The sequence below is a fragment of the Apiospora phragmitis genome (assembly GCF_038363925.1).
Source record: "Apiospora phragmitis strain CBS 135458 chromosome Unknown utg000006l:1.0-5683423.0:1.0-5690449.0, whole genome shotgun sequence".
Lineage (NCBI taxonomy): Eukaryota > Fungi > Ascomycota > Sordariomycetes > Amphisphaeriales > Apiosporaceae > Apiospora > Apiospora phragmitis.
In genome coordinates this window covers 2,770,224-2,789,427 of record NW_027117404.1, presented here as the reverse complement: position 1 = coordinate 2,789,427, position 19,204 = coordinate 2,770,224, and the positions used below count along the sequence as shown (strand labels likewise).

At 53.7% G+C, this 19,204-nt stretch overlaps 8 protein-coding genes across 8 annotated transcripts; 4 read left to right on the top strand and 4 right to left on the bottom strand.

The window, feature by feature from the left end:
- Positions 1-2,193: 2,193 nt before the first annotated feature.
- PG994_006124 (uncharacterized protein) lies at positions 2,194-3,268 on the top strand (the record flags this gene model as incomplete). The annotated part of the gene is made up of 2 exons (XM_066857533.1): positions 2,194-2,335; positions 2,367-3,268. 2 exons carry the CDS (start codon positions 2,194-2,196, stop codon positions 3,266-3,268), a joined length of 1,044 nt encoding a protein of 347 aa, XP_066716802.1.
- Positions 3,269-3,730: 462 nt separating this feature from the next.
- PG994_006123 (uncharacterized protein) lies at positions 3,731-4,105 on the bottom strand (the record flags this gene model as incomplete). Its single annotated transcript, XM_066857532.1, has 2 exons — positions 3,731-3,835; positions 3,995-4,105. The coding sequence occupies 2 exons, from the start codon at positions 4,103-4,105 to the stop codon at positions 3,731-3,733; spliced, it is 216 nt and encodes a 71-aa protein (XP_066716801.1).
- Positions 4,106-4,394: 289 nt separating this feature from the next.
- PG994_006122 (uncharacterized protein) lies at positions 4,395-4,913 on the top strand (the record flags this gene model as incomplete). The annotated part of the gene is made up of 1 exon (XM_066857531.1): positions 4,395-4,913. The coding sequence occupies one exon, from the start codon at positions 4,395-4,397 to the stop codon at positions 4,911-4,913; it is 519 nt and encodes a 172-aa protein (XP_066716800.1).
- A 3,390-nt stretch (positions 4,914-8,303) lies between these two features.
- Positions 8,304-9,325, bottom strand: PG994_006121 (uncharacterized protein; the record flags this gene model as incomplete). The annotated part of the gene is made up of 3 exons (XM_066857530.1): positions 8,304-8,868; positions 8,950-9,167; positions 9,239-9,325. 3 exons carry the CDS (start codon positions 9,323-9,325, stop codon positions 8,304-8,306), a joined length of 870 nt encoding a protein of 289 aa, XP_066716799.1.
- A 1,076-nt stretch (positions 9,326-10,401) lies between these two features.
- On the bottom strand, positions 10,402-11,096 carry PG994_006120 (uncharacterized protein; the record flags this gene model as incomplete). The annotated part of the gene is made up of 3 exons (XM_066857529.1): positions 10,402-10,704; positions 10,775-10,955; positions 11,017-11,096. The coding sequence occupies 3 exons, from the start codon at positions 11,094-11,096 to the stop codon at positions 10,402-10,404; spliced, it is 564 nt and encodes a 187-aa protein (XP_066716798.1).
- A 585-nt stretch (positions 11,097-11,681) lies between these two features.
- On the top strand, positions 11,682-12,980 carry PG994_006119 (UDP-glucoronosyl and UDP-glucosyl transferase domain-containing protein; the record flags this gene model as incomplete). Its single annotated transcript, XM_066857528.1, has 1 exon — positions 11,682-12,980. One exon carries the CDS (start codon positions 11,682-11,684, stop codon positions 12,978-12,980), a length of 1,299 nt encoding a protein of 432 aa, XP_066716797.1.
- A 501-nt stretch (positions 12,981-13,481) lies between these two features.
- PG994_006118 (aromatic prenyltransferase) lies at positions 13,482-14,813 on the bottom strand (the record flags this gene model as incomplete). Its single annotated transcript, XM_066857527.1, has 2 exons — positions 13,482-14,726; positions 14,805-14,813. 2 exons carry the CDS (start codon positions 14,811-14,813, stop codon positions 13,482-13,484), a joined length of 1,254 nt encoding a protein of 417 aa, XP_066716796.1.
- Positions 14,814-16,543: 1,730 nt separating this feature from the next.
- PG994_006117 (isotrichodermin C-15 hydroxylase) lies at positions 16,544-18,291 on the top strand (the record flags this gene model as incomplete). Its single annotated transcript, XM_066857526.1, has 4 exons — positions 16,544-16,853; positions 16,921-17,466; positions 17,555-18,068; positions 18,129-18,291. 4 exons carry the CDS (start codon positions 16,544-16,546, stop codon positions 18,289-18,291), a joined length of 1,533 nt encoding a protein of 510 aa, XP_066716795.1.
- Positions 18,292-19,204: the final 913 nt, after the last annotated feature.

Genomic DNA, 19,204 nt, shown 5'->3' with positions numbered 1-19,204 from the left:
CGATCGCAAGACTGGACGAGATCCAGCTGCCGGCAGTCAGATGCTGAAGTCCCCAACAAGTTGAGGTGATTTAACCTAGTGAAGATTGATGCGACTCTCCTGAGTCTCCTCTCGGAACATGGATGGCTCTGGAAGAACAGGTACGGGTCAGATACAAACCCAATGGGCCGTGGTTTGCAGTCACTCGATTGGATGGAGCAGGAGGAAGCCAAGAATCGGGGTCTTAGTCGCGTGACCTCAGGCAACTCCCCACGCGATCATCAGATGATGGCCTGCCTATTGCTCCCCCAGAAATTGTGTACGACGACTGCTAAAGTACTCCGTAGCCCGCAACAATTAACGGCGCCGCCTCCGTAATGGTCAACCCGGAAAGCCCCATTACCCCAGTTTATGTATGCGGCGGTAGCAGTACTCTGTGAGCCGGAATGCGATGTTGTAAGTTTGTCTTGCCATGGCTGTAGAAAGCGGGCAACACGGCAACTCGTACGTAAACCTTCTAACCTTGAAGCGCCCGCTACGTAAACGGGAACACACAGGGATCTAGTTGTTACTGATGATCACGCACGCACATTGCTATTACCACATGTACATACATGCTGCAGCATAGATGTAGTTGTGTTATTCGCCATTTGCATAGTGGTTATCTTACTACTCCGTACAGCAATTGCTGATACGCTAAGGGCATACTGTAATCCCACCATGCCTACATGACCGACCTCCTTTGATGCAATACTAATCCAATTGGATGTTTGTTAGATTGTAATGGTACGATTCCTCCCAGCCGTGCAGTCATAGAGTGCGAATGTTTGTGGGCGTAAGAGTGGAAGGAAAAGCAAACAGTCTGACAGGATCAATTGAGTCCAGCTGCACGTTTATGTCACAGGTCCCCCATCCGCATCCGCGAGCGTACCCCCTAAGCTCTTTACAGTTAGGGGCCTGCACGCTGGAATCCTTGATGCGGGAAGAACCCACTTCTCCTGCTGGGACGCTACTCCCCTTTTTTTCTACCTTTCCATGTTCCGGCCTGGAGGCCTACAGAGTCCAGACTACTGCTTACAGTTGATTCCCGTTGACGTCTTTTCTCGCCAGGCTGTCGTCAATCTGTATTCTTTGTCTTGATTGGCTGTATTCGTTGAAGCAGGTTCTCGCGATCTGTATTCAGACAAATGACTGACTCGTTTCACCAACTTCCTTGATCTGTCGGTCCGTTGGATCTGGTAACAAATCTGGAAGTTTCTAGTGGTCTCTCTTAACAGCGACAACAGCCCCACGGAAACTGGAAGTAGTGGTAAAGAGCCAGGTAGTTAACTCGAGCCTCCAATCCGGTTTCGTACAGACGTAGGATAATAGGGTCCATCCCAGGGCTTTCAGCTGGTCCTGTTCCTCGCCGCGGCTGACAGGTGCCTTGCTCCGCGGCGTGCCGAAGTCAGGGGTCTAGGCCTGTCCAAGCAATGGACCCCACTTGTGGGAGAGGCCTGGACAAAAAATGGAAATTGAGTCATCCCATGTGACCAACTAGATGGTCGACACTCCTTCCGAGGTTTCCTTGAGTGTTTATTTATGATCGATATGGGGGGAGTAAATGAGCTGGCACCTACGTTGTTGTGTACTGTGATCTACGCCGTACGCGGCGCTTCGAGGTGAGAACCAACCCGATTAATTCATGGTTCCAAAACTTCAGCGTGGAGGCCCGACGTCACCCAGCCTGCCACCCCACGGCCGCCGCTATCGGATCTGATAACGGCAGTGGAGGAACAGTCCGGAGATGCTTTGCGACCTTATCGAAAATTTGTCTGCGAAGGCGAGTGACTAATCCAGCATCTCCGCTTCTGAAATCCATACTGTAGGTGATCATTGAGCAGGCCTTTATTTGTAAGCCGCCTGATTCCGTGCCTACCTAACCTAAAGTATCAAATTCAGAATCATTCATCCGTCGCCTTACTCGTACCTGCCGTTTTGCGCATTGATTCCATCTCCATTCTGAAGTCAACTGATTCCCAACTTGTTTGTTGCTCGTACGAGAACTTAAGAGTCTCGCATAAACCACCCCTCACTCACCTCATCAACCGCCCATTTCTGGACCCCACCCTGCCGCAGAATCTAGATCTTCAAGAGATCACGAGGATAGAAATCCACGGTAAATTCCCTCAATCAATTACGACGCTCTTGTGCGCCATTGCACCATTCGCCGACATGTCGCCCGCGGCGGTCACGATCGACAATACCGACGATTTCGTCACCCCCTCGGCGGCGGCGCAAGGAGGAGCCTCCCCTGCCCGCACTCTGCTGCTTTGCCCCACCATCGATCGCGAGCCACGAAGAGAAACTACGAGGTGTCCTCGCTTCCCACGATCGAGCTACCACAGACCTGCAGATGCTTGACCGCCTCTCCGCAGGTCTCGTTTCGCTCCCGGATGCCACCTACGACTTGATCCTGGTTTTGACCGACGCCGACGGCTCTCGAATTGAGTCGACGCTTCTCCTCAACCGCGACGTCTTCAGCAAGATCGTACCGGCATTGAAAGTGGGAGGCCAGTTTCAGGCACAAGATGGCTCGTTGGGTGCCAACAGCAACGGTCCGGATGCGCGCGAAGCCGTCCTCGCTGGCCTTGTCACGGCTGATAATGGCTTCTCGAAGGCGGATGACGCCGAGGCGGCAGTGCCGCTGAAGCTCGGGTTTGGGAAGAACAGGAAGAAGAGCTCAGCTGGCCCCCCCGTTGAGAGCGTGACAATACACCAGGCCAAAGGTGTCGAAGAAACGCTGAACATGAAGCCGCCTGCAGCGAAGCCAGCCGGCGTGGGCTTCGTCGATCTCAGTGATGATTTCGACTTCCCTGAAGACGATGGCGACTTGATTGACGAGGATACGCTGTTGACAGAGGAGGACCTCAACAGGCCTCTTGAGATTCGTGAGTACCCCGACAGTCTACGGCTGAACGAACCTACTAACATCAGCGTAGCTACGGAGTGCGTTCCCAAGGTCGGGAAGCGGCGCCGCGCGTGCAAGGACTGCACCTGTGGTCTTGCGGAGAGGCTGGCCCAAGAAGATGATAAGAAGCGAGCAGAAGCCGATTCCAAGCTTCAGTCATTGAAGCTTGGAGCAGACGATCTGACCGAAGTGGATTTCACTGTCAAGGGCAAGGTTGGTTCTTGTGGCAACTGCTCGCTTGGCGACGCCTTCAGGTGTGACGGATGTCCGTATATTGGCATGCCAGCCTTCAAGCCTGGAGAAGAAGTTCGGCTGCTGAACAACGATGTTCAGCTATGATAGGAATGAGACATCCATGGGCGTTAGGTACTAAAACAGGACACGGTCATAGATTTGGATAGAGGCTCGCTCAGCTTTCCAGCCCTATCTTTGCATTGCGTAGTTGAGTATATACTGCGATGTACATTGATATCCACAACAATACGATCTCGAATATGAGCTTCAAAGATCTCAACGGCTGAATTGGCCGCAGACTTATGATCAGCGTTCAGTCAATTAAGATGCCTAAGTATGCTTGCTCGTAGCCTCAGTGGTGGATGTTTAGGGGTCGACGTTGATGCTATGATAAATCTTTCTTCTCGCTACAGTACGAATGCGCCGGTACTTAGACGACCGCTTCTACTGACAAGAATATGTGAAGATAAGACTGAAGAGAAGAACAGGGGGCATGAGTTCGAGACGAGCGAGCCTAGCCGAGAAGATATCGAACAGTCATTCTCCCTCCACTGCTCTATATGGACGCTACCCACAAGGACCATATTTGTAATCGAATCTGTCTTCGAGGCAAGCCGCGGGGACTCGTCCTCCTTTGGACTGGGAGAGGGAGAGAAAGGCCAGCCACGTTACCTAGGCAGAAACAAGAGGTTCTTCTTCTCATGTTACACAAAATAACGGAAAAGGCGATTTTAGGAATTTGCGACTCACAACAGAAGGCGACCTCGTCCCCTCCGGTCCGGTCGAGGTACAGCGGAAACTGCACGTCATACTTGGCGCTGCAGTACATACAGTATGTAGTTCCCACGACCAGCCCTTGCCGCTGCCCCCGCCGCAGGCGTAGTCGTCGACGCCGTTGCAGTTCTTGTCCCAGATCTTGCACTTGATCTCGGCGCAGCACATCTCGACGCCATCCTCCTCCACCCAGGCCGTCACCTCGGTCCCGGAAATGGCGCCTGTGTGCGCGTAGTTGTGGGCCTCCTGGTAGCAGGGGTTAGTGTATTCTAGCCAAGCGTGCGAACAGGACAAGAGAGGAAAAGAAACAATGATAGGAGGGTGGGAGAGGGGGGCGCGCGACGGGAGGGCAGTGCTTACAAGGCAGGGAACTTTGTCGATCTTGGCACATCTGCCATTGGTATTCCCATCGCAATTGTCCTGTCAAGGGAAAAGCAGCCCGGGATCACCGGGATTGATGCTGTTCTGGAGCCCCTGCCCGAGGGCCGGCATCGCAGCCAAGCCCGTACCCGACCCGGCTGCTACTTGCGAGACCTGCTGCGGCAATGGCCTATCTGGCACCACGTCTGGTGCTGGCTCCGGGACTTGCAATTCCGGCGCTTGCTTATCATCTGGAGGCGAGTATGGCAAGGTGACGAATACGGCGCATGTCGGGGTGGGCGATGGCGGCGTGAACCCCTTTGGCAAGGCGGCAGTGGGCGCGGCGCCGGCCGCCGTTACCTCGGGACACCGGGTGTGTATGGTCGTGCTCAGGCAAACGGAGAGCTCGCCCGTGCAGACGGGCGTCCCCCGCGCGGAGAAAGTACGAGGGCAAGGTGCTGTGGTCACGCAGAGGTCCTGGGTCACACAGGCAGACCAGCCCTCCGGCGTTTCGGACGAGAGGGTCGGAAGATCTGTCCGTCTGGAAGAAGACTGGGTCGGAGTGCCTGTTGGTCCAGAAGTCGGCCGGGCCGTGGAGATGTTCGACAACTGGTGATTGGGGTCCTTGGGGTCATATTAGAAGTTGGGCGGGAAACCCGTGGGGGTGGGCACACAGCAGTACCCCCTGCAAAGCGTTCCGTAGCCTGATGTGCAGGTAGGCGATGGGGGTCCCGGTTGATACGTGATAGGATCCCCTATGGTGTTATTCCCGCTGCCGCCGCCACCGTCCCCGCCAGGTAAGTCACATGAGCCGCATCACCACCGTCCTGGCGCCTCCTCAGTGGACAAGACCCTTCCGGCGTCACATTAGCAAGACTTCCTTTTGGACACGAACGATGTCTCGGATCTGCGAGGCAATCCTTGATGTTATTATACCGGCCCGTCCAGATGAAGGGCACCTTTGGTTTAGGTGGATAATCCCCTAGTTCGGCGTCGATTCCGATATACTCCATGGTTGCTGTCTGAGGCATTTGCATAAAAGCCAAGAGTTTCTTGACATTCGCAGGATCTCTCATCTCACTTGCTCATCGCCCTTATTTGTTTTGGAAGACCACGCCAGTATGCCACGAAAGCGGCGACCATTGGAGTCGCTAGAGGCGATACGAGTTACTTTCGATAAACGCATGAAGTGATTCTGAGTTGTACTTACCAAATGATGTATGCCACGCGGGCGCCATGATCAGCCAGTCTGCGTACGGACTCGTTGGGGCAACACAGCCTTCCGCTCCTATGTCGCCCACAACGATGAGGTTGTCGATTCTCTTAGGGCTTTCGGGGTCCGGGTCGCTGAATTCGCTGGGCCAGCCGTCAAGCCTGTCTCGGATGCCAGCGGTCCAGTATAAATTATGCGCAGCACAAATAATAACAAGGCCCCAGCTATCAAGTTCATTGAGTATTATGTATGAACAAGGGTGAAACAGTTAGTTTCCAGAAACTGGTTTACATCCAGCAGACTTAGAGAGCATGTCCCAATGTGCTTCCTTCATGACATCCGTGTGCCTCAGATTGTTTACCCAATCCGAAGAGATATTGGTAATGTATTTTCCTCGTCCTGCGTCGCCGTCCAGAGCGACACCTTCCAAGACTCTTATTTGTAGTTGTAGTGTCAGCATTTAATCTCTTGCAATTTTCATCATCGAATGGACCTTAACTACCTAATCGAACTTTGCAGATATCGTTCCTGGTTCAGGTTGTTCCTGTCTTGGGGATCGGCATTCCTGTTGCCCACGACGATAATTTCGGCCTTTTTCGCCAGTCCAAGCTGTTATTTGTTGAATTTGAAAGGTTAGCTGTCCGCTTCAAGCTCGGATATGCGATGACACAGGTGCAACGCCTTACGTGTGCGCCAAAGACCTTGCTTAAAACATTGGTGCCGTGCTGTGTCAGGGTTTCGCCGGCGTGATTCTCCGATCCGAAATCGAATTTATCATACTTAACAGGCGGCAGCCTACCAACCGGCACACTGCCCACAACGATACTCTCGGTTAATTACTGTTGCCGGAAATGATCAGCGTAAATACTCAGGAGGTAGCCTAAAGGGGGGAAAGTCATAGAATAATAGGTTCCTAGGAACAACAAAAGTGAGCCCAGTAACGATATAGATACTCCGTAGTTTCTCTAGTTATCTATGTTTCTTCTAGGGGGCTAACACGTGGCTTGGCCCAATTTCTGTTTCCAACAATAGTGAAACCCCGCATCCCATTTTGTAACCAGAATGGCAGTTGGTTCGTCGTGTCATCTGCACGACCAACAAGGGAGAAGATGCATGACACTGACATCGGAGAAGATCCGAAGCCGCCGGCAAGTGCTTGCCTCTTGGTCCCAACTACGTTTTGCAACGGACCTGCGTACCCGCGTGGCGAATGCGATCTTCGGCTCGGGCGGGTCCGGGTCCGGATCTGCTGGAGCGGCACTTATTACCCGACGAATCTAGTACGACGAAGGAGCGCCTCCAAGAAAGCCAAGCGAGCAGAAACCCCTGCGTTCGGACTCGCACGTCGGCCATGTCAGCTTACCGCATCAATGCATACTATTGTTGGCTCGCGTGCCAGGTCCAGCAATGAAGCTCGCAGCCCCGGTATCCGCTGGCATCTGACATGGATTTCAGGGGTTTAGATGAGTTCGTTGGAAAGAACAGTGTATCGATTAAACATGTAGGACTCTGAATAGTCTCACGCCAGCTGTGCGGCACATGTAGGTTATTTTACCGATATAATCATATGGAGTAATTTATTTGTGCTGGTGAAGTGAGCTTGTATGCTGTTGGGTTAGAAGATTCTGTGTTACTGAAGAATATACCTCCACTCATAGGAACTTCAACCGCCAAGCCGGAATGCGTCGAATACATAAGAGAAACCCACATTATCTTGATCCTACGTGGAAAATTCCTTTTATCTAATTGGAAGTCCCGGAATATTGGAAAAACAGAAAACCAATACCGATAAAGAGGTAGACGTGATATTATTCAAGAGAAATGCATCTAGTAACTTGCGTCCACGTAATGGGACTTCTAGGGTGAGGATGATTCCCTTATGTGATACGAGGATACAGATAAAAATACTAACAATCCTATGTCGTATTGGCTACGAAAAAGGGGCAATGCCTACCTGCTCATTTGCGAACGAGATCGCCATCCTCGAGTCATATCAACATAGCCACTATAAAGTCCTCAATTCTAGATTAAGCAACAACGATCTTGTCTTTAATCCTGGCGAATCCTTTGGATGTCGACGCCTCCGTCAATATCCGCTCCTGCGCACATCGATGCTCGCCTAGATATTTCCAGGACTTCTCTGCATCCCACCTCAACAGCTCAGTATAGGCTAGAGCTATGCTTGGATGTCATATTATGAAGTGTCCAGAGTGACGTATTACAGCATGTTAAATAATGCGCCACCTAGAATCACGAGCGACTTCACCCCCACACAACCACATCCCATGGCATCACCAAACTCTGAATACTAACTTACCCACCTGGAAGCAAAGTATCATTTTATCATCCAGGGGTTATAAACCAATTTGACAGAAGTATACCTTGACCGGGCTGGTGTAGCCTAGCGGTAGTATCTTTAGTTATATACTTAAAGGTAAGAGGAGTTCGATTCCCTCTGCGGTCACTTTCCTTTCCTTTTTCCTTGTCTTTTCGGGTTTCCCTCCCCTTTTCGCCACCACCATTTGACACGATGCATTCTAAACACCCGACGAAGATTGATTGGGGCTGCTAACATTGTGCCCGAAACAAATTCCATTTTCCTTTTCTTTTTATCCGCCCCGTCCCACGTCATTCCCCTTTATCCAGCTCGGACTAATGCTACGAGGACACATTGGGCCTTATTCAAATCTCCATATGGCTGCAACACAAATTTCTTCACCATAAATTACGCGTTTGTTGGAATTTCAATCTCATTGAAGGATGTGGGAATTAGCTCATTTTATACAAAGCTAGCTAATTCTCGTCAGAGATTACTTGGTCGAAGAAGACAAAGGCCCGGATCTCTATGCTCTGCCTCGGCTCCCCCTCGCCCTCCTCGAGGCCGGTATCCTTGAACGCGCAGTGGGGCGTGCGGCGCGGGACGCCGGGCCCCGCGTACGAGTCGACCTGCTTGAACAGCAGGACGTCCTCAGGCGTCTGCCGGTCCATGAAGTACCAGCGGTGCGCGCCGGCGTGGGAGGGTGGCCGGATCTCGACGGCCTCGGTCCTGTGGTCGGGGAACTGGACCGGCACGAAGACGAGGTCCGAGTCCGGCACCGACTGCGCGTCGCACACGGCCAGCGGGTCGCGCGTGATGGTGCGCACCGGCCGCCAGATGTTGATGATCATGTAGCGCGGCTTCTGCAGCAGCTCCGCCGCCCGGTCCCCGAGCCAGCGCTGCGCCACGCCCTCGGCCGCCGCGAAGGACTGGTCGACGTGCACGCCGTAGAGCGGCCCCGCGGGGCCCTTGGGCGCCTCGCCTTCCACGGGGCTGTAGCGCTGGATGTGCGTCATCATGTGGATGCTGGAGGGTTTGGGGCTTGGGTCTTCGGTCAGCCGTCCTCCTTTTATACTCCCAACGAAAGAATAAAGGGGGGAACGAAAAATACGGCTGGCTTACAGTCCCTTGGTGGTCTCTAGAACTTCTTGCAGCATCACTTCCAATTCCGGATAATGCTCTCGCTTGACCAGCTCGGCGTCGTCGAAGCTCGTGAACTTGGACTTGCGTTTGACATACTGAAACCCTTGTTTGTCGAGGGTGAAGCTGTCCTCACACCCTCGGACATTTCTGATGGTCACTGGCGTTGCGATCTTTGGTTGACGCTTGGGTTTCCCGGGCTGTTGATAGAGTCAATAATCACTCTGTAGACATTAGCTTCTGGAGGGGGGTGTCCACACCCTCCAATCACCATGGGGACCAAGGGTACGCCAGGGTCGTCAAAATAGTCAATCTTGGTGTGCACTTCCTCCCTTTGAACATTCTGAAGTGCAACCATTTGGAACCTGGAGTTGACGTATTATGGGCCGTGATGTTTGTGTGAAGGAATAACAATCAATCTATTTACTGCTATGTAATTTTTAAACTTGAAGTTGGTGTGTTCAATGCAGAAACGCATATAGGACACTTTTCTAACGCCAAGTTCTCGTATTGAAGCTAGTTGGAACTACTCCGTACTGAGAGGTCAATCGTATTCTCACCTCCTTTTTTTTTTAAAGAGCACTTGTCACTTGGCATTAATCTAATTATTAGTGAAAACTCTCTTAAGGGAGAGAAGAGGTGCGATGACCGGAGGGTGCCTGGCATTGCCTTGGCTTTGACTTTATAATCGTGAGTCTTATGGAGTTCTAGAAGCACTTCAGCCCGGAGTCTGGGGTCAACAGGGACTCGGAAGGGCAGGGGTTGTTTACCCCTGTTTGCGTTATCACCTTGTCCGAGTCATGCATACTCCGTAGTGAAAGCCCACATAGATAACAGAGCGACTTCTGAGGTCTCAGGGGTTACCTTGTCCGACGTAATACCCAAGTTCTTGTTTCGTATCGCACGACACAAAAAAGACCAATCAATGTCCTCGAGCCTTCGAGAGCCCCCATCTTCAGGAGGACGTCGCCTGCTTCTTATACGTTGTGTATGGGTACTTTAGACAGTACTACGCGCATAAAATCTTATAATTAAGCATATTTTCAGGGGTCGTAATGTGAATTCTACACTACCAATGCACTTGTGTGATGTTTTAATCACACTATCTACGCATTCTCTGCAGATACCACGCACCAATCCCAACAACAGCAACGGCTGACGTAGCCAGAAGCATCATTGTTTTTCGGACTGCCGGGGCCAATACCATCTCGGCGGCCACATGGAACTCCGCCATGGAGTTCGATCGTGGATACGGCTCCGCCGGAACCTCACAATCAAGAAAGTCGCATATCTCCTCCAGCCAAACCCCTTATCCAGGTCAAGTACCAGGACACGCTCGGCCGGGACAAGTGAATGCACAGTTTTCATGCTGGATTTGATTTGTCAGTTGCCATATAAGACAACAGAGTGGTTGGTTTGGTAATTGGCCACCTACTATTTAATGTAGCTTTGCTCCAAAGCTCTCCGGAATCCGGGGTCAGACGGGTGCAGCCCGTGGGACCACCGGAAGGTCATCAGCCGGAACATCCTCTCCAGCTCCCAGACGAAGCCGTCGCACAATCTTGCCGCCGTCAGCGGCCACTCGTGGAGCTTTGCGTAGTAGCAGCCCAGAGATCCGGTCAGCGACTTCGCGAAGGATTCGGGGCTTCGTTGTGTAAGGATGAATTTGACGTTTGGGTCATCGATGTATGCCTGGATGCCACTCTTACCCAAGTAACATGGGCTTTCGATCAAACACTTTCTCAGTCGTCAATACCTTGGCCTGGCGGCTAGCGAGGCGTGTCTGGCGGTCAAAGGTCCAACTTACATCATAGTCTCCGAAGAGCTTGTCGAGCTCGGCCCTTGTAAAAGGATTGTCCGTGGAGCTTGCCACCATCGCTTCTTCGAGCGCCTGCATCTGTCGGACGCCATGGGGAAGTAGCTCCGAAATGTGAAATGGCCGGTAGCCGAGTATTTTCAGAGCAAGAAACACGCCAAGTGTTCCCGTCCTCCAATATCAGTCAGCCTGGTATGTTTCTGTGCATGTTGCGAGAAGCGATCATCACTTACCGGCTTGCACCAAGTCCCACGACCCGCATGGGGCGCAGTGGTGAGGGTTCTGGTAGCTTGTCCAACGCAGTTCGAGACATTTTGGCGATTGATACTCGATAATGTTCAATGGCTGGTCGATCGCAGCAAGCTCTTCTTTTTGAGGAGGCGCAATCGCAACACTACATCATGTTCTCGATATAGCGATATTGTCTACTTAATCTTTGTGAGCAGGCCAACCACCCCTCAACATTTCCTGACCCCTGACCCATGGCAGGACCCTGGACCCCGGACCCGGCAACCACACCCTGGATTATCGCTAGAGGACCCGCTCCGGCATATGCATGGTATTATTGGCGGATCAACCCCCGGAAAGAACCTTAAATCCTTCGACCGTATCTGGCTATTGACACATTGCCGTGACAAATGCGGCTATCTCGCAAATGTTCCTATCTGACCTGCAGAGAGGCTGGGTTATGGTGGCGGTAAGGGACAAGGCAGATCCAGACCGTTGTGACTGCCCTTGTCTATGGGTAACGCTCGTAGCACGCGACGGCCAGCCGAGATGGGGTGGGCGACTCACAATCGGCCCTTCGAAGGGCTCTTACACAACCATATAGCTGTGCTTCGAGGGGGTTATCAAAGAAGATGCCCACGTTCCAATACTGAGGAAGCATCAAGCAATCATGTCCGCCCAACCTGATGCCCCGTCGGCAGGGGACAAGCCGAAGTGGAAATTCCTCTTGCACACTTTCTACGCCACTGGTCATGTACTGCCCATGCAGGCCGTGGCGCAGGCCCTCGTCCAACGGGGCCACGAGGTCGTGTGGCTAGCGAGTCCGGACCAGAAAGCGCGGGTCGAGGCCTCCGGGGCCCAATTTGTGGCCACTGACGAGGTTGTCAAAGTCGACACGATGCTCAAGACCACAGAGCCTACTACGCTGGAGGGGTGCGTCGAGGCCCTCTTCGGAGGTCGCCTGGCCGCACAGGTCGCGGATCTGCGCCGCATCCTGGCGTCGTACGCGCCGGACTGCCTGCTCAACGATGCGCTCCCGCAAGGGGCCGCGGCGCTGTACGACCTGGGCGAGGTCCCGTTCTTCGCGACCCTCGGCGTCGTTCCGCTCTACCTGCCCGACGCCGGGGAGCACGCCCCGACTTCGGCTCTCGGAACGCTGCTGAGCCAGCACAGATGGACGCTACCGGTTATCAACCCGCAGCGAGAGGCGCTGGGGCTGAAGCCGCTCTCCGAGTCGGACGTGGTGCAGTACAGTGCGCAGCTGCACATCCAAGCTTCGTGCCCGTCCCTCGAGTACCACCAGGCCATGCCCCAAACGCACTACGTTGGGCCGCTGGTAAGCCAGCAGACCAAGTCCCCTGATCTCCCGGTATGGTGGGATGATGTCCTGGCCGCCGCGTCTTCCGGTCGGCACATCATCGGCATCACGCAAGGCACCTTCGCCATGGACCCGACCTCTCTCCTGATCCCCGCCATCGAGGCCCTGCAGGACGACCCCTCTCTCCTGCTGGTTGTGCCATCTCCGCACGAGGAGAACATCCGCGCCCGACTCGGCACCACCCTGAGCCTGAAAGAGAGCCAGGAGAGCGAGAGCAACGTGCGCGTCGCGCCCTGGGTCCCCTACGACCAGCTGCTGCCGCTCTGCAGCGCCCTTGTGACCAACGGCGGCTACGGCAGCGTGACGCAGGCGCTCGCGGCGGGGGTGCCGCTGGTGTGCGCGGGCACGTCCGAGGACAAGAAGGACACGGCGGCGCGCGTGCGGCACGTGGGCGCCGGCGTCGACCTGGGCACGGAGCGGCCCGGCGTCGAGAGCATGCGGGCGGCCGTGAAGGCGGTCCTGAAGGATCCGACGTACAGGGAGAATGCCGGAAGGATGCGGGACGAGTTGCGGGCGCAGGTTGGGGCGGGTAAGGCGTGTCGGGTATTGGAGGATGATATTGCTCGGTCTCGTGGAGAGAGGGGTTGCTAGAATAGGGGGTGATATATGTATTGACGTTTTTTCCGATAGCGGAATGTTCACAAGACGAGCATGCGACAGCATTATTTATAATACGTCTGTACACAATTTGAACCATTTCTTTTTCTAGCATGTTTTATTGAAATGACACTTATAACAACATAGTATATTCGTTCAATGCTCATCGGATTCGACGTAAATGACACCCTCCCCACCCAAATGCATGGCCCCATTTCCCATCATCGATATGTACAAACCACTAACGAAAGCTATGATTCCATCATGCCTCGTCGAGCAGCGATTAGATCTCGCCCGCAGTCAAAAGTGTGCGGGCTCAGATAGGTGACCACCCGCAACTTATTCTTGTGGAGAGCGCAGCCAACGTAGTACTGGCTTCCGCAACGACTTGCAAGCGTCTGGGCGTCGCTATATGGAAAGGAACTGTCAGTCTCAAGCCCCTCCAGGTATCGATCAAATGGGAGGAGGTGGGCTCCCCCTGTGAATTTATGTTACTTACAAGATATCTTGCATGGCCTTCTCATAGTTATCCATCATGCCGTCGGAGCGGCGCGTGCTGAAGAACTTGCGCAACCGGCCGAGCACGTCGGCGTCACTCTTGCAGAAGTAGCCCGGCGAGATGTAGACCTTGGGCGAGATCTCCTGGCCGCAGCCGACGGTGTAGTAGAAGCCGGGGGAGGCGCGCCCGGGCGCGTCGGCGGGCAGGACCGCGGGCGCGTCGGCGAGGAACGCGTTCCAGAAGTCGCGGAGGTCGGCGACGGCCCCCTCGCTCTCCTTTAGGGGCAGCCGCCCGCCCAGCGTGAGCGCGTCCATCATGTAGTCGACGGTCGTGTGCGGGGCGCGCACGTAGACCTTGATGCGCGCGCCGTCCTCGGGCCTCAGGCAGTCGATGCCGAGGATGCCCGTCTCGAAGCCGTACCGTGCCGTGCCCTCGTCTAGGTACGCGAGCAGGGGCTCGACGCGCAGGGCCGCGTACTGCGGCAGGCGGCGGATCGCCTGCTGCACCAGCTGCAGGTTGGTGATGCCCAGCTCCTCCGCCTTGAGGCCCGGGTAGATGTACATCTTCATGACGGGGCCCGTCTTCTCGAGGTCCAGGGCCACGACGGTGCCCGCCTTGGGCGTCGTCTCCTCGATGAAGACATCGGCCGTTTTGGTGCGCGCCATGTCCTCCTGCGGCAGGATGTGGCCGGTGAAGTGGTCGTACCACTCCAGGTCCAGGCCGGGCACCATGTTCTGTTCCCGGAGCTTTGCGATCCATCGGTTGGTGGCGGACCGGTTCAGGGGGTCGAGAGGTGTGCCGGCATGGGGGCTGATGGGCTCAAAGGAGTAGCGAACGGTGGCGTGGTCCCCCGCGCCCCACTCCCAGCTGAAGTCGATGGGCGTTGAGTCTGGAGTGCCGGGACTCCGCCAGCCCCGTACATTACCATTCTCGTCAGGTGCCAGGCCCAGCTCAGGCGCGACGAAGAGGGCGTAGAACAGCAGTTCGCGGTACTGCTCCGCTGGCGTGTAGCCTGCTCTCTGTAGGAGCCGAGCAAACACGTGACCTGTCTTTTCCCACCAGAACTGGGCATCTGTCGAGCGAAACTCGAGGACATGGTTGAGCAGTGACCAAGGCTCGTTGGCAACAGGCGCCTCGAGTGTCAAGGTATCCTCCTTCCAGGGTGGAGTGGGGCATGAACTGTCGAAGATAGCTTCTAACTTCCCCCCTAGGAGGTGTTTGGTAAACAGCACTTTGAACCGCTGCAGACATCTTAAGCACCTAGGTAGTTAGACTAAAAAATTACAGAGAGTACAATGGATCGGAGGCCGAAGACACACAATGGTCATGGGGAAAAGCTAGGTCTAAGTGGAAACAAGCAAGGAAACTTGCAGGTTATTGTTCAACCGAGCAGTCCTTGGTGAAACCGAGCGAGCCCCTTATACCCTCCTGTTATTCAGGTTCATCAGTCAGACTGGCGTCTTTCAGATCACATCCGATTACGCCCTCCCCCGGAATCCACCCGTTGCATTACCATGCATCCAGGCGATGGGTCAGATAGATTCTAGAAATGGGACCATCTCAAACACAGATAGATCCATGTTCATTATACCTATCTTACTAGTTTCCTTCTTCGTGGGACTATGTCTCACTCGGTGGCCCCGTCGCTGACATGTACTGTTGATATGGAGGATACCATTGGGAGCCCCTTCGGTGGTATGGCTAGGTGATTTTCTTCATGGTAGTAACCGTATCTGCTAGGTATATTAGGAGGTCATCATGGCATTGAAACAGACGCGTAAACGCGTTCAATCGCACACTCCCGAAGCATCTTCTCTATACAGGCTAGCTGCCATAAGTGTGTACTCGCAACGCACAGAAAAATAACCGGGAGATTCTCCGACGAAGCATCGCATACTGTAACGGGCTCCAATCAGTTACCTGTGCAACGAATTCGAGACGTTGTCGATGTCCCCATGCCACCTTCTTATCGCCGTACTCGGATCCTTGACCTTGTCACAAAGCCAAAAAGATTCCGTCAGTCTGTTAAGTTGCGGGTCGACCCCTGCTGCATGCAAGGGTCCCCGCCGGGGGACAGCGAGTCAGTCGTAATACCCACAGGGGTACTCATTAACGGGCTCTGTTGCCTTTATTGATATGGTCTGTTCGTACTTTTATTGTCCGCTCCGATACGGAGGTCCCCTCCAAGAGTTCTCTCCGCCTCCCCTTGTCGCCAAGTCTCTTAGCACAGCTGCTGACTAGCTGTCGCTTTACCGTAAAGTATTATAGAGTCTAAACGAAGCACGTCAGAGATTATCGAACCAATTAGACTTTACGTTTAGAAGGTAAACTGTTTAAAACAGTATCGCTTATACAGTATTACGTATCCGACGGAATCCCAGCTGATAAGACGCCTTGTAGCGACAAGGGGGTAGAAAAGACTTATGAAGGGGACCTCCGTATGTACAAACAAATGTTATCCTCGTGACGATTGTGATCGCCGTGTCTCCATTGGTTGTTACCTTCTGACTCGAGGGTGCTCCCGTGAGGCCAAGGGGTCCTTTCTAGAAACCAAGCAATTCTTTCTAGAAACAAAAGGCTTGGTATGACCCGGTATCCGCTCTCGATACGCTGGATACACGAGCGGTGTACATGCCATGACACCAGTCTACTGTTGCTGGATAAGGCCACTTTAGAATATCAACCGCTTACTTGGTAATATGGAGTATATCGCGAGCTTGTCGAAATGAGGCAGCTCGATTTCCCCATGCATGTACAGCAGCTATGTGGCCGAGCCGGTCATGTTCGCTCTAACTCTGTTGATCAGGGATAATGAACTAATCTGTAATGAATCCTTACTTAAGGACCAGCCCCTCTGTATTCCCATATACTCAAGCTAGAGCTCTGGGTACCCTGGAGAGTAGGTATTTATAAGCATTCTAGGCTTATCATTTGTTGAGCCAACCTGTGGCCTCAGTGCATGCCCAGAGACCCTTCTTTCGTCCTGGCCGATTGGGTGGAAGCTATTCTCTCCTACCGTGCCCTCCATCTTCAAGACATCGTCATGTTTTGATTGACGATGGACGAGTTCATCCAGACTTTCGGCCAATTGCCCTCATCCAGGGCGCCTTTGCTGGCCTTGGCTGTGCCGGTGACCGTTCTGCTCTGGGCTGTGGGAAAGGCGGTATACAATGTATACTTCCACCCCCTAGCATCTTATCCCGGGCCTTTACTAGCACGAGCTACGAGGCTTTACCATGCCTACTACGACATCAAGGGCGTTAGTATCTGGAAAGTGAAGGATTGGCACGAGAAATACGGGCCTATTGTCCGCATAGCCCCCGACGAGCTGTCGTATACCGACAGTCGGGCATGGCCGGCAATTTACGGTAAGTGACGGTAAAGAGACTGAGCAAACTACAGAATTTGCTGAAGTGTTTTTCCCCTTTATTCTAGGCTTCCCAAATCGAGATGGCACAGGCAACTTTGAGAAGGACCCCCAGTGGTGGAACAAAGCTCCCTCGGGAATCCTAAGCATCGTCGACGCCGACGATGCCGGCCACCGCTTCATGCGCCGGCTACAGAGCCCCGCCTTCTCGGACAAGGCGCTGCGGGCCCAGGAGCGCGTCATCCGGGGCTACATCGACCTGCTCATCCAGAAGCTGCACGGACAGGCTTCCGACCCGGACACGGCTGCGGCGGTGGACTTGACGGCCTGGTACAACTTCACCACCTTTGACATCATCGGCGACTTGGCCTTTGGCGAGCCTTTTCATTGCCTTCGGGATGCCGTCTGGCACTGGTGGATCGATGCCGTGTTTGACCTTTTCCAGGATGGCGTGTTCATGCGCGCCGCACGCCGCTTCTCGCAGCCGCTGCCCGGTATCCTGGCCTGGTTGTTTGTCCCGAAGAAATTGGTCAAGAACAGGATGGACCAGTTCATGTTCACGGTGGAGCGTGTCAACAGCCGGTTGCAGCTGACCACGGATGGTCCCGACTTTCGTAGGTTACCCTGTTGTTTCCAGGAGGGGTGATGAGTAGTAAGATCATGTATGGGGATTTGGCTTGCAAGCTAACCCGGTGCGCGTAGTGTCGTACATCTTGAATGCAGAGGGCGAGAAGGCCATGTCCATGGAGGAAACGTATGTCTGCACCCAGGTGCTCATCGTGGCCGGGAGCGAGACCACAGCCACGGCGCTGACGGGCGCAACCTACCTTCTCCTGGAGAACCCGGAGAAGCTCGAGCGGCTCACGGCGGAAATCCAAACCCGGTTCGAGAGCGAAACAGACATTACGATCCAGACCACGGCCGAGCTTCCGTACCTGAACGCGGTAGTGCAAGAATCGCTTCGGCTGTGTCCCCCAGGCCCCGCCGTCTTCCCCTCGAGTGGTGCCGCAGGGGGGCAGGGTAGTCTGTGGCCAGTTCGTCCCAGGCGGCTTCACGGTTGGGGTTCACCAGCTCGCGGCAGATCGGTCGAGCCACAACTTTGCGGATCCCGAGTCGTTCATCCTGAAAGGTGGCTCGGGGATCCGCGCTTCGAGAAGGATGACAAAGCCGCCTGCCAGCCTTTCTCGTATGGCCCAAGGAACTGCATCGGCAAGAAGTGAGTTACTCCCTTCCGAGAAACGACATATTATCGCGTTGCTAATATGGAGGGAAATAGCCTTGCCATGGCCGAAATCAAGACAATTTTGTCTCGGGTCATATGGAACTTCGACATGGGACTGCACCCAGCCAGTCGCGGTTGGTTGAATAGACAAAAAGCGTTCACCAGCTGGAAGAAAGAAGAGCTGAAAGTTGCTCTGACCCCTAAGCCTAGAAAGTAGATCTAGAGTAAGGGATTCGTATACATACGGGCCAGGTCAATCCTCGTATTTATCAGATGGAAGGCTGATGGATAGTCACAGCCAGCATCCTTTGACCACCTGGTTAGATGGTATATGGGAGTGTGCCTCGTTTGTACGGATATTCTATACTTTGTCTTGGCAATCGGGCTATATGGCTTTTTTTGTCAGGACGCGTTAACTGAAGTCCTCTCTTCATTCTAAGACTTGTTCTCCGAAAGTTGACGACGCTGTACGCCACCACATTTACAGAAAACTGCCAAGTTACCTGAGCCTATATCAGTGTACCACGGGCAGATAAGGGGAGCCCCTGTATCTGTATGTCCACTGATCTTCATTGGCTTCTCATTTGTCACTGAGAGTCTGTTAAGAGCTTTCCAACGTCTATTGGGGAATCCAACTTACCCAGCGGCTGTGGAGGTTGGATATTCCCGTCAACCAATTCGCCACGCCTATCTACACCGCTGGAATCCCAACAAGTAGCCTCTTCGTTTTCAATGATTGGAGCTGAATTGGAGTACACAGTAAGTAATGGTTCAGCCCTCCGGGACAAAATACGAAGGGATTAGTCACCTCCCTCGAAAGCATTGCTATACGCCTATCAACACTACTTGGGTTTCACCAGTCGTTGGCTATTTCCATAGGAAGTTGTTTACATTGTACGAGTTTTGACATTGTTTAGTGATCGCCAGCCAAGGGTCTCGAAGATAAAAATATCATCCCCGGTTGGCTCCGCTGGTCTATTCCCCCTGATCGACAATGGGGGATCCAGATCACAATGGTACCCAACACGTGCAAGACGTGTTGAGCAAAACCAACGCAGCCCCTTTCTTTCTGGCGAGGTCTGCTAGTCAGCAAAGCTTGAGAACAACACACCGATATGCAGCAGTGAGTC